The 14,873-nt window shown below is 45.6% G+C and overlaps 1 protein-coding gene across 1 annotated transcript in view; it reads right to left on the reverse strand.

The window, feature by feature from the left end:
• LOC311247672 (tRNA (32-2'-O)-methyltransferase regulator THADA-like) overlaps positions 1-14,873 on the reverse strand; it is a gene marked incomplete at its 5' end in the record, with an annotated part of 165,195 nt that overhangs the window by 30,353 nt on the left and 119,969 nt on the right. Inside the window, one exon of the mRNA XM_084338686.1 lies at positions 8,377-8,501. Coding sequence (XP_084194812.1) covers positions 8,377-8,501 — 125 coding nt within the window. The remainder of the gene's footprint in view (positions 1-8,376; positions 8,502-14,873) is intronic.

The following is a 14,873-nucleotide window of genomic DNA, read 5'->3' on the forward strand; positions in this document are numbered from 1 at the left end:
GTGCCTTTGTCCTTGCGGGTGTTCTGCCGGGGGAGCTTGTGGACGCGACAATAGTGGTGGTTGTAGGGTGTTTGAGCTTGTAGCGCTAGTTAGCTCATAGCTACCCAGCTTGTTAGCCAGCATGAATACCCGATTTAAAATGGTTCTCTCCTCCTTGTATACCCTTGTCCTCACAAGTATTCTGCCAGGGAACTTATGGACATGACAATAGTATTTATAAGGTGTTTGATCATTGTGTCGTTGTACATATTGTGTATACACAGTTAGAAGCTAACGATAGCTATGCGCTAACTAGCGCTACAAGCTCAAACACCCTACAACCACCACTATTGTCGCGTTCCACAAGCTCCCCCGGCAGAACACCCGCAAGGACAAAGGCACACAAAGAGGAGAGAACCACCCCAAATCGGGCACTCATGCCGGCCAACAAGCGACCTGCGTCTATGCCTTCTACAGATGAACTCAATGGTACACTGGTTGAAGAAACATGGCTTGGTTTCAAAACCAAATCCTCAACAATACTAAACGACATGGCCCCCTAAGAACCACCAGGGTAAAAAATCGCGCTGAGCCGTGGATGCACTCCGAAATACTGGCCGCTATGAAAACCAGAGACAAAAAATGCTCTGAGTTTCGTAAAAGTCAGTCAAAGCTTACTAAAAGCACGAGCAGTGAACTCCAAGCCCACGTGACTGAACTCAAACTAGAAAGAAACAGACTAAGAAACGACGTAAACTCCATGATCAAAACTGCAAAAAAGAATTTCATCAATGACAAAACTGAGGAAAACAAAAACAAACCATGTGAACTTTGGAAATTACTCAATAATCAACTAGGATGCAGTAAAAAACTTAAAACCAGATTCTCAAACATAAACATAAAAACGGACAACAGGCTCATCACAGACAAGCTGGATGTAGCCAATTACTTAAACATTTTCTTCACAAACATAGCCACAACACTGGTAAACAAACTACCCTCCCACTCAGGGCTTTATGGGGTAGAACACATAGTAGCTTACTACAAAAACCTAGGGGTCCGCAAGGACGACTTCAAGCTGGAAATGGTAACAACAGATGAGGTACTCAATAAACTGAGCGCCCTCCAACCTAACAAGGCCACTGGCCATGACAACATCCCCTCCAAATTCCTCAGAGACTCAGCAGCCGCCATCACCCCAATCATCACACACATAATAAACCTCTCCATAAAACAGGGACACGTCCCCAAGGACTTCAAAATTGCGAGGGTGACCCCTCTGCACAAAAAGGGCAGCAAATTAGACCCAGGCAACTACCGCCCTGTTTCTATTCTCACCTCCATCTCGAAAGTCATGGAAAAAATAGTCTACGAACAGGTCGAAAAGTACCTAGCGGAAAAAATCTAATCTACGAATTCCAATCTGGCTTCAGAACATCCCACTCCACTGACACATGCCTTCTCTATTTGAATGACCACATCAAACAAGAGGTGGACGCAGGCAAATACTGCGGCATGGTCATGCTGGACCTACAAAAGGCCTTTGACACGGTCAATCACTCCATTCTGATTGACAAGCTAAAAGCAATTGGTTTTGATAGTCTATCAGTGAGCTGGATGCAATCCTACCTTGAGGGGAGGGAACAGATGGTGGAGGTAAACGGTACACTATCCCCCCCCCTCACAGTGAGCTGTGGTGTTCCACAAGGAAGCATACTAGGACCGCTACTGTTCCTAATTTATGCAAATGACATGTCGTCAGCTTGTGACTGCAACTTGTTCCTGTTTGCGGACGACTCAGCCCTGCTGGTCTCTGACAAGAACAAGTTACAGGTTGAAAAAACCCTCAGCTCGGAACTAGGCAGAATCTGCATATGGCTCGCTGATAACAAACTATCATTACACATGGGCAAAACAGAGTCCATTCTCTTCGGTTCAAATAACAAACTCAGCAAGACCGACGGCTTCTCAGTTACAGTGGGTGACAATATTGTCACAAGGAAAGATGAAATTACCTACCTGGGTTCCATCCTAGAGGCTAATCTCTCCTGTGACAAAATGGCATCCAATGTAATAAAAAAAGTCAACCAACGAACTCGATTCTTGTACCGGATCTCCTCTCTGGTAAACAAGAATACCCTGAAGACTCTGGCAGGAGCACTCATTCAGGGGTACTACGACTATGCTTGCACCTCATGGTACCAAAGCACCTCAAAGGCGCTAAAAACAAAATTACAAACATCTCAAAACAAACTGGTCAGACTACTGCTTGACCTTACTCCTAGAACCCACCTCACCCCTGCCCACTTTGACAACCTAGGATGGCTTAGAGTAGACGACAGAGTACAGCAACTTGCAATGGGCCTGGTCTACAAGATACACTACACGACCAAGGTACCCATGTACATGGCAAAATACTTCCCAAAGGTCAGTGAATACCACGATCACAACACCAGAGGGAGCTCCACAAATCATGTTAAACCCAGATTCGGCTCAAATAAGGGACTAAACACGTTTAGCAATTATGCCACATCAATGTGGAACGCCCTACCCAAAGCTGTAAAGGAATGTGGATCACTACCCACTTTCAAAACCTCTCTCAAGGGACACCTACGGGAGACTGCAATTCAACACTGGCCCCTGTAAATATCCTAACCCAACCCCCTCCAATGTACAGTCATTTACCTAGTATGGTTTTGTCAATAGTCCAATGTACAATTTTGTTTGTTTGTACAGTGTCTCCCCCCCCCCCCCCCCCTCAATGTACAGTTTTGCCAATGTACAGTAATTTACCTAGTATGGTTGTCAATAGTCCAATGTACAATTTTGTTTGTTTGTACAGTGTCTCCCCCCCCCCCCCCCTCAATGTACAGTTTTGCTTGTTTATACAGTGTGCCCCCCCCCCCCCAACCACCTCCAATGTAGATTACCCAGTATGGTTGTCAATATCCCAGTGTACCCAACCCCCCCCCACCCAACCTCCTCCAATGTACAGTTTCTACGTCAAATGTATATACTCCCTTTTCCTGACTCCTTCTGTATCACAAACAGTACTGTATTTGCAAATCTGGTATGTCATAAATGTATAGATGTAGCAGTACTGACTATCTGTATGTCATGTATGTCATATATGTCCTGATGAATTGAAAATGGGGGACCCTGATGTAAACAAGACGAAAGTCTTTCTCTGGTCTGCATCCCCTTAACAATTGTGTGTATTGAGCTGTACTGTATTGTACCCATTCTGCAATCTGTTAATAAAGTTTTCAATCAATCAATCAATCAAACATCGGGCATTCATGCTGGCTAACAAGCTGGGTGTCGTGGTATGGCGTTAGCACAACAATAGCTACCAAGCTAAGCTACGTTAGCTTCTAACGGTGTATACACAATATGTACAACGACACAATGATTTACATTATTACATTATGGTAACGTGGTTGTGGCTTTTACAAATAGTGGTTAGCTTTAGAGATGGATGGCTATGATCACGGAGCAATAGTGCTGTTAGGTGAAACAGATAGAGCTTCATTCATCACTCGGCTAGTAGTAGCAAGGCTCTCTGGCTGCCGCTAGCTGTGTGTGACTCTCAGGTGTAAGCGGGGTAAGGGGGGCGTGCTAGCGGTCACGTGGGCTTAGTGGCCAATTAGGCGAACCCGGAAACCGAAATCCGACTAAATCCGTTGCGGAAGTGATACACGCGTCCCCAACCGACCTGTAGGAGTTGCTGTTTACAACGTCCAGATTACCACCCATCGACTTCCACCCGCTAACTCTGCCAATTGAGTTAGTATGACGGCTGGCCCAAGCCGGAGGCAACGGCGACAGCCGGAGTCGAACCCGGTGTCTCTTGCGTTGGTGACGAGCGCAATGTCCGCTGCGCCACCCAGCCGCCCACAATGGTTATTATTATTGTAATTTTTCATTTCATATTTATATTGAAGAAGTGTGTTTTTAGTCGACAGCGGAACATTAGTCGGGTTCCAGCCGTCCTGACTGTGGTGGGAAGTCCCTTCCACCCTTGTAGAGCGAGGACCGCTTTTTGTTACCTTTATACAGGTAGAGCTTTGCTTAATTCACGTGTCTAGTGAACAAAAGTTCTGAACACAAACATTTATTTCAGTCAATTTCCCCTTTAAAAACCACATCGGTGCATCAATACTGCAGAGCTTGTCGTAGAAAATAGCATCATGTCATTATAGATCTGTGTTGAGATATCATTTTATTCGACTGTTCCTTTAAGGACTCCGGACTCCAGAGAGAGGATGACTTTTGACCTAATCAGTTAGGAACATTGTGAACATCACCGCCTAGCCAAGGTTGATTCTCCTAACTGGGCCATTTTATACTTTCAGCCATATCTGTTACGTCTATTTCTGTGTATTAATGTACGTTCTGCCAAGACCTCTTGGTCACTTTGCTGGTCAGACTCTTATGTGCGAACATGAGGTCTCTGATTGTAAACTGAACTTTCATTTGTGGCCACAGATGAAATAAACTATGTTTTCTATTTTTAATAACGACTCAGAATGATTTATACAAACGGCTCATCTTTTGTCCTTTAACATTTTCCATAACACGCTCAAACCACCAACTTAAAGTCTACAGACTTAATATCAGGACTCGTCATAGCCAAGGCTGCCGACATGTGTTGACACACACACGCATAACACACCCACACCCACACGCACACACAACACATCCACCTACACATCCATCCATCAACTGTATTGACTTACATTCCACAAAGGACGTGTGCTGGTACTCAACACTACAGTGTGCATCACAATAGACGAGCTGCCATTCAGCCACACGGGAGACAGAGGCAGGCAGCAACCCAATCTCTGTCCTAGCAGACTCTAATCATAACCTTGGGGCCGCTCCAAAGGGAAAGCAGATCCCGGGCCCTGAGATTGTGACCGGCACCAGGGCTTTACCCCGGGCTCAGAGGCCTTTGTAATCCAAACCTTATTCAAGCCGGCTTTCTCTTATCCGGGGCGAGAGAAGCACAGTGGTGGCCTGTCAGACGGAGGTGTGCGTCTTTGTCACTAGGTGTCACGAGGGCCCACACTACACCCACACACAAGTACAATGTGCCGAATAGGTGTATGTGTATGGTTCTCGTGTGACACAGGCTCTATAATGAATTGTACGCACATACGGTATGTGGACACGCACGTGTGTATATATATACATGAAGAGGCCAGTGCTACACACCTGTGCCCAGGTGTGGGGTGAAGGTGAGCCCTAGTAAAACAATATCTCTCCTCCACGGGCGCTGGCTCTGAATACAGGCCTGACAGCCTGCCTGCCACCGCTATGTGAGGGTCCTTTCATGGACAGAAGGAGCCCGAGAGTAATGGAGGGAGAGAGTGTGGTTGCACCTTGCCCTCCTGTACATTCACGTCTCTCCCCATCAATCAAAGCTAATGGGGGGGGGGGGGGGGGGGGGGGATAGCTTTGGGGCTGTTTTGGCAGCCGTCTTTTTGCAGGTGAGGACGGCCATTTTGGGGTCATGCGGTTGCCTCCCCTTCATGCATTTGACTTGAAACTCAATACCTGCATTTGACTTGAAACCCAATAACATAGGAACCGTAATGGACATTCCCCTCCTGAATGCTAGGCTGATCATAGGGGCTGGGGTCAGGGGGAAGCGTTTTTGGATGGAAAAGGGTGGATGTTATTAAGTAGTCGGTGTAACTTAGGAGGGAAAGGGGCATCTGGTTGGTGAAGAGGTAAGCGCACTTCCCGGTAGTGGCACTTCTAGCTCGGTCAAGACGTTCCAATGAAACCCCTCGCCGTCAGGTGAAAAGGTGGTGTAGTGGTTAACACATGTCGCCTCACAGCTAGAAGGTCCTGGGTTTGATTCCCGCTTGGGGACCAGGTTGCCGTGTTGCCAGGTACCCAGGTGGGGTATCTCCCGGGCCTTTCTGTGTGGAGTTTGCATGTTCTCCCCGTGCTCGCAAGGGTGTCCCCTCCCGATAAGAAAAACCCAATGGAAAAACATGCACAACAGATCACTAATGCTGTTGCGTCCCTGATGAAGACGGATAGGAGCACTTGGATTGGTCCCCGGGCGCGGCCCAACGCCGCAGCCCTTGTCTGCTCCCGGCTGCCCTTGGGGGGGGAAGGATGACGGGATGGGAGGTGCAGAGAACATTTCATTCAGCGACTCAGTGCATGTGTGTGTTCCTGTGGGTCGCTCATCGCATGTGTGTGTGTCAAAATCAGCATGACAAATAAAGACTTCTTCTTCTTCTTCTTCTTCTTCTTCTTCTTCAAAAGAAGACGCGGCCGGCGACTCCACATGTATCAGAGCCAGAGGAGAAGGCCAGAAGGAGAGCGCAGCGACCAGGGCCGTGACACACATAGGGAATTGGCACAACGATCAGATCAGTCGTTGAGGTATGCTTTTTGTATCTCTTGTGGCGCAACAGGATCGTAGAAACCGTTCAGCTCATGTGATATCCCATCATACAGATGACCACTAACATCAGGGACTCATCTAAGTATATCAGAAGCAGGCGGAGCGCATTTCCCAACACATTAGATTAGATTAAAATGTATTGTCATTATTTACCATGACAATAACATTCAAGACGTTTTCACAGCGTGTGCAATGCTGTGTTGTTGGTGTAGAGAGAAGGGGATATGATTCAAATGTACAGTATGGTTAATAACACGTACGTTATGGCCCGTTTCACAGCTGTATCCAATCGCTTGCTATAGCAAGTAGCGTATATGCATATAACATTGTTTAGAAACCTATTTTGTCGAGATGTACTCCGTGGATGACATGCTAACATCACGTTACCGTTTACACAATGTCTTGTGGTCTGTAACTTGGCAACAAAGAGAGCTGCTATTGGTCGAGCACAAAATACGTGACCGAACTCGCACCAATTACATAAAATAAAACTCTGTGGTGACAAAGTATCCGTTCGCGGGAAAGATCTAGTCCCGACTTTAAAATTATGATTGCGCAAAACGGGCAGGATTGTAAATGAAGAACCTTTTATCATAACGTGTATAATTCCAACTTGACTTCATCTGTAAATCTGGCACAGTCATAATCACAGTATGTGAAATTGACTTGTGTTTTAGTGCAGACTAAATTTCCATTCCTGTTGGTATTCTTAATCCACTTCTGGTGAATATCTTGCGTCATCTGCACAAAGAATTGTGTCCTCTATCGACGCAGATGAGTCTCTCTCTCTCTTTCTCTCTCTCGCTCGTGTGTCGCAATGACGACTCCAATGTTGGTTCGCTGTTATCGCCCAAAGGACATTTAATAAAACGAGGCATTACAGTACATGTACTGTATTTAGCCAAACACGTTGCCAGAACACCACCATTTCATTTTATAAATGAATTATATAAAAAAAAATGGGATTCAAACCCAATTCACCAGGTTATGAGACATGGCTTAGACTCGGAGACGGGGATAATCCTGCTAAGCCACGGTCTCACACAGAAAATGCATTGAGAATCTATAATGTTATATTACACTAATAACTGGTAAACAAACGTGATGCTGAAAATATACATGTTGACTACTGATTTGACAGGTTTTAACTCTTTAATTATTTTATTCAGCAACATTGCGTGTTTAAACAAACTTATTGTTACCAAAAAGCATTACAATAACAGCGTTGTGATCGCTCCTCGTGATGAATGAACAGACAGGTGCGCGTCGGGCCGTCTAATGAAGTTAACAGACTTTGCGCCTCCTGGCGGGCATATAACAGAACAGAAACCTGGTTTCCTAATTAATTGCCATGCCGTTAGACCACTGTGCGCTCGTCACGGCAAAATGGTTAGGAAAATGAATGGCTGCATCTGTACAGCACAAGTACAGTGCAACGGAAATAAGTTTGGAATCCAACCAGAGTGCAAATGTAACAAATGTAAAGTGCAATAGTAAAATGCAATATACAGGTGATTAAACTGGGTATAAAATATAAATTAATACAACTGAGTGTAGTGCTAATCAGATGTACTGTATGTACAGAGTTGTAATATTAATATGTACAGTGATACAGGTATAAACAGTATGGTAGTAGTCATACTGGCCGGCAGCGTAACTAGTAAGAGTAGGTAAGGTATATGTACAGATAGATATAGTATCTACAGATATGTAAAAGGATACATAGCTAGCACATACTGTACAAAGCTAGTGATCACATGTATGGTGAAGAATTTCCATTCTGATTGGGAATGGTCTCTTCCACACTGTGCACACCTATTCATTGATTGGTTTGACTATCATGGACACCAGATATCCAGCCAACAGCTGCGCCACGACCACCATCACCACCACCACACTGATAGTGTAGCGGGCCTCTGTGAATGATGCCAGGGGGAAGTAGTGGTGTTTGTGTGTCTGTGGGGTCTGACCTGTGGGTGGACTTGAGAGCCAGGGACAGGAGGTGGGTCAGAACCTCTTCATGGGACAGAACCTGATCCTCATCACTCCACCTCAGCTCTCCACTGGAGCCCAATACACACAACACCTTCAGTACCTAGAGAGGAGAGAGAGAGGGAAAGAGAGAGAGGGGGGGGGGGGGGAGGAAAGAGAGATGGAGAGAGGTACATAGAGGGAGGGAGAGGATACAGGGAGAAGGAAGTGAGGGGGAGAGAGAGAAAGGAGAGAAAGAGAGTGAGAGAAGATAAAGAAGGGGCGGGGGAGAGAAAGAAGGTGAGAGGTTAATCAGAAAGGATATTACCACACAGATAGATTCATTCTTTCTTTCTCCACGTCTCTCTTACACACACCCACCCCAGCACAGCTAGTGAGGGAGGGATGCTCAGGTCCATCAATCAACACAGCCTTGGTGTCCTCTCTCTGGTCAGGAACTGGCACGGTGCCACAGGAGGTATTTTTATCATGCTGTGCCATGCCGTTCAGATCCTCCCTACACACCCTAACCACGAGCACACAGCTGCCTCACTCTCTCACTCTCTCACTCTCACACACACACACACACACACACACACACACACACACACACACACACACACACACACACACACACACAGAGATCAGAACATACACATGGGTGCTAAGATGGGTATAAGCACCGTCCATCCGTCCGTCCGTCCATCCATCCATTTAGGTCTTATATTAACTCATTCTGCGCCAAACCCGAGATAGTTCGGGTTTAGAATCCAAGCGTTGAACGCCAAACACGAGATAGTTCGGGTTTAGATCCTTTTTTATTTTCCCATTTAAAACACTTGCGCGGACCTGCCTGTGTCTCCCTGGCACCACTGCCTACGGTAAAATTGCAATGATGATCGAATCCCGACAGGTGGCAGTATTGCCGACCTTTTGAACTGGGTCTCTCAGTTGTCTATCAGTGCCTCGGGCTGCAGGAACCCCCTCCCCCTCAAAGTTAGCAGCACACCGATTTGCTACTGGGATTATTCATTTTGGAGTACCTTCTGACAAAGGTAAGGTCTATTTTAGGTCTATTTTACCGAACCTAAAACATGCTTTTGCGCAGCTTCGTAAAACGATCCCCCCCCCACCCCCTTGATGACTTTGTGTGGAAACATCTATATGGTATATGGTATACATCTATATGGAAATAATATAGGTTTCAGGCGAGTAACCCAAACGATTTGCGCATATGCATATAAGACATCATATCTCACAATCTAGAAAACGAGACTGGATTATTTTGCAACGGGGAGATTAATATACATTATAACTGCTGTTGTGACATGGTTATGATGTTTATACTTGAATACGTTTGACAAAAAAAACGATACTTTTGTCAGACAGTCTGGAGAGGTTGATTTATGACGTGATGTCATGTTAGGACCGGTACCGTCGGGCTTAAGAGGTTAAGGTGGTATTGAGAGAGCACATTATATATATTTTTTTTTTGTATTTTATTTTTTTATTATTTTTTAAACAAACATAAACAAACATGACAACACACGATAAGATATACAAGCATTAATTGTCAGGGCACATCCAATGAGATCACCTTTTAGTTAGTTGTTTTATATAAGATATACCCATAATACCTGTTATCTAAAAAAAAAAACTACACACATATGCTCAGCTCGAACCCCCCCCTCCCGGACCCCACCTTGAGAAGTACCTCCACTATCCCTCGCACCTAACCAGACACTACCATTATAAGCTAGCTTTTATTCTCTCCACCACTTCTAACCACATTGACATTTTGGATTCATTGAGACCCAGAATTCTTGCTGTAGATATTTCATGGTAAATTACATCGAGATATGTAAGAAACCAAACTTTACGGCACATTTTTTCCGGTTGAAACCAGCGTGATGCGATCAACTTTTTGGCTACTGTGATACCCGATAAAACCAATCTCTTTAGCTGTGGATTCACTGCAAACTCAAAAACATCATTCAACAGCAATACCGAGGGGTGTACAGGTATATTCCAAGATACGAGTTTTGATATTTGTTGGGTCACATCTTTCCAGAATGCCTTAACTGGTGAGCAGTCCCAATACATGTGCATAAATGTCCCTTCGTCCCCATTTGTACATTGGGTGCATTTGGAATCTTGTTTGAGCCCCATTCGGCACAGTCTTATAGGAGTCAAGTATGTCCTGTGAATATAGTTAAGATTGATTTGTTGATGATCCGGGTTCCTTGATGTAAGTCGGACATTTGCCCAGGCTCCTTGCCAATCAAAGTCATTTTCCAGGTCTGGTATATCCCTCCTCCAGACAGAGTCAAGTTGGAGGGTTTCATACGAGGACGTTAGTAATTGATGATAAAATTCTGAAACAAAACCTCTCGATGTCTCTCTTGAGTAGAAGAATTTGTGGTATCTGTGGTGTTCAATTGGTCTGTCTAATGGAACACCGTGAGACTTCAAACATAGCTCTAACTGTTTGTGAAAAAGCCATGTGGACTTGGTGAGATTACATTTTTTGCGTATTTCTTTATCACTACAAAAACCCTGTTTGTTAAAAACATCCCCTAATGAGTGTATGCCTTGCTCTTCCCATATAGGGAATCTTATAGGTCGTTTTCCAATTAAGAGAGCATTGTTATTGAATAAGGGAGTATGATTGTGCCATTCTTGTGGGTTAGGATTTCTTTTGTGTGATTCACGCCATATCCGGATCGCATGAGTAATTATGGGGCCAAATTTTCGTTCACAGTGCTTGATTGGTAGTTTAGTGTATGCTATGTCCTTCAGTCTATGTGGGGCTACTATGTTTTCTTCTATTTTTCTCCAAGATGCTAATGCTTGGGAGTCAAACCATGTTGTCAATGGACTTAATGAGTACGCCTTAAAATATAGGAAAAAATCTGGAAATGCCATGCCACCATCTGCTTTATTTCTCTGTGCGGTGGATCTTTTTATACGTGGTGGTTTGTTATTCCAAATAAATTTGTATGTGGAGGAGTGTAATCTTTTCCAGTAACCCTCTGGAGGGGGTAACGGTAGCATTGAACAGAAGAAGTTGATTTTAGGTAGTACATCCATCTTAACTATTGATATCCGTGCTTGTACTGTGTTTTTAAGTTTTGCCCATCTATCAAGGTCGTCTTTGATTTTGTTTTGGATTTTTGTGTAGTTGTGCTTCACCGTTTGTCTTATGGTAGGGAATATTTCCACTCCCAAGCATCTGAAATGTTTTACCATCGGTATCTGTCCTGGGAGGGTTGTATCTTTTTTTGCAGGGGTGTTAAGTGGAAGGAAAGCCGACTTCGGCCAATTTATCTTAAATCCCGATAAATCACCAAAGTCCTCAATCAACTTGAGCAGATGAGGCAATGTGGTGTTGGGGTTTTTCATGAACAATATTACATCGTCCGCATATAAACAAATTTTTTGTTGTGTGCCCTTGATTACGATAGGTTCTATGGATTGGGATTGTCTTATATATTGTGCTAAAGGCTCTAATGAATCCACTTTTTCTCCCCATTTTCTATTTTTCTCCCATCCCAATTTCGTATTATCCAATTCTTCCCTCCCCTGTCTTGAACGTTGCTAGACTATGCCTCCCACTGGTCGGTTGTAGTGAGGACAGAAGCCTTGCATCACGTGTCCCCTCCGGTACACAAGGAGGCAGCCTGTCGCATCTTTTCACCGCAGCAGCTCGAACTCTGTGGCGAGGAGTAACGCGTGGGAGGCTCACGCTGCCCCCGCTACTTCCTGCTTCCGCCGCACCGGCGTCACCAAACCGACCTGTAGGAGTCGCTGTCCACAACGTCCAATCCCCACCCACCGGCTTTCCCACCCTCTAACACTTGCCAATTGTGTTAGTATGAACGACCGGCCAGCCGGTAGCAACGCCGAGAGCTGGGCTCGAACCGAGAGCACATTATATCTTATCATAAAATATAATGTGCCCTCTCAATACCACCTTAACACATTCGGGGCCATTGGGATTAGACTGAGGTCAGCTTGAGTTTCTGTTTCCGATTATTGATTACCAATAACAGCATTTGTTATTGCAACATCATACGCTGACCGGGTGGATGGCTATGAGAACAAGGCCCAATCAGACTGAAATTGACGTCAAATCGCTCTTACCTGTGGCCGGTTGGATTCCAAAAAGAATTTCCCAGTTATTTGATCGCCATCTGGTAGATCGATATGTCCATTGGCTGATGCTATATTCCTTTACTGCATACTGAATTCGGCGTCGCAAAAAGTATTCCAGGCGATCTGGTGAAGCCATAGCTTTAGGCTAACAGAAAAGCTAACCCGGAGCGAAAAAAATTTGACACTCGGTCTGCAACAGGGGAAACTGCATTCTCGAGACAGCGCCAATACCAGGATCTGGCCGGTACTGCACTTTCGGAGTCCCAATATGCCTTTTCCAGCCAAAATACAGCTCTGTGACAACATCCGGGATATTAAAATGGAATAAAAACAAAAACAAGCTTATCATGTATATATACTGTACGTGGTTGGCCGTCAAGCGCTGGCTCCCAATCACATATATATACGTGGTTGGCCGCAAATCGGTTAAGGCTCTCTTCATTCTCACATGCTTCTCCGTCTCTGTGTGTATGCGTGTGCGTGTTGGGCGAGTGTGTGCCTGAGAGGGAGAGATGATAGCGCTGCCGGTAAAGCACGTCATTCTATCTCATTTGACCCGAAATGCTTTATCCGAGAGCAAGAAGGGTTGAAACGCTAGCTATAGCAAACCAACTAGGTATGGCATACGCAACCTGCTGTCCTGCTCTCCTCTTGTGCTTGGGAACGAAACGAGATTGTAGTGTGAAAGCAGGCCAGAGGGGGGGCTATCGCTCTCGAGGACGGAGCGGACCAACCGTTCCTAATGAGAAAACGCCCTTAATCTCAGTGAGATTTACCTGGTTAAATAAAGGACAGGTACAATTTCTCTTCATTTACTGTCCATCTCTGCTGCTGGTCCATCAGGACTCTACTTCTCTCTACCTCCATCCCTCTCTTTCTACATCCTCCTCCCTCTCTTCTCTACCTCCCTCCCTCCCTCTCTACCTCCTCCATCTCTCCTCTACCTTCCTCCCTCCCCCAATCCCTCTCTATCTCCCTCCATCCCTCTCTTTCTACCTCCTCCTCCCTCCATCCCTATCTTTCTACCTCCTCCTCCCCCCATCCCTCTCTCTTTCTACCTCCTCCTCCCTCTACCTCCCTCCCTCCCTCTCTCCTTCTACCTCCTCCCCCTCTCTCCTCTACCTCCCTCTCTATCTCCCTCCATCCCTCTCTTTCTACATCCTCCTCCCTCTCTCCTCTACCTCCCTCTCTCCCTCCTGTTTTGCTTTCCTCGTCACACCTTCAGCGAGGGAGTCGGTTGAGTGAGTCTGAGGAGGAAGGAGTTGTTTTTTCTTCTAAAACACACACAGCCAGCCCAGTGCACATGTTGACATTCTTTCTACATATTTCAATGATTATTATTTCTTTAAAAGCCCCCAGCCTGTTATTAGAGCTTTCAAATAAGCCTGTTTTATAGGCCCGGATCTGTGCGTGTGTGTATGTGCGTGCATATGTAAACAACTGTGATGGAGAGTGTGTGTGTGTGTGTGTGTGTGTGCGCGCGTGCGTGTGTGTATTTGTGCACGTGATCGGTAAAGAGTCGAGCTCTAGCTGGTGATATTAAACCGGTAGCTAGGACTACAGCAGCTGGTCTCGCTGTACCGAGGCTGCAAGACAGCTTTTACTGGCTTCTTTAATGAGTGCCTGTCTTACAATATAGACACACACGCACACACCAACACACAGACTCAAATAACACAGGCACGTGCATACAGGGCAAAGACAGGCATACACACACACAGACCTTCCTAGCCAAAACACGCAAAACTGATAACAATGTTGTCTCACACATACAAACAAGCGTGGATGAATGTTTTTGCGTGCACACTCACATGCACATCCACGTACAATACTTAGTTAATTATATTGATTTGTTATATTGTTTACACTGCTTTTTTACTACCTGTACCCCCCCCCCGCTCCCCATGCTGCTATGATGCCTGAATTTCCCCAAGGGGACCAATAAAGGAATACCGTATCTTATCTTAATACATGGATCTGCTTCCTGCTTCCTCACAGAAGCCCAGACGGCACGCATCAGAGCGGCGCAGTGCTGTGTGTTTTTCATCGGGACTGGGGGGGTGGTTGGTCTCCTATGGACTTAAAAGGCCTCTTTAAAAGGGCACCAGGGCAGCTCACACTAAAGCCTGACCCACTGAGGAATCCACACCCACTCCTGCTCCTCACTCTCCCAGCATGCTTTAGTGAAGCCCTCGGCTCACCATGGCAACAAGCCCGTTGGTGTGTCCTTGGCACCGGGAGGCACGGCTTAACGGGCCGACGCTTAAACATTAACGGCTGGCCTATAAAGCAGGGCTTGGTGCACACACACACGCACGCACACACACGTAGACAGACATAC

This window comes from Notolepis coatsorum (genome assembly GCF_963971535.1).
Source record: "Notolepis coatsorum genome assembly, contig: SCAFFOLD_380, whole genome shotgun sequence".
NCBI lineage: Eukaryota > Metazoa > Chordata > Actinopteri > Aulopiformes > Paralepididae > Notolepis > Notolepis coatsorum.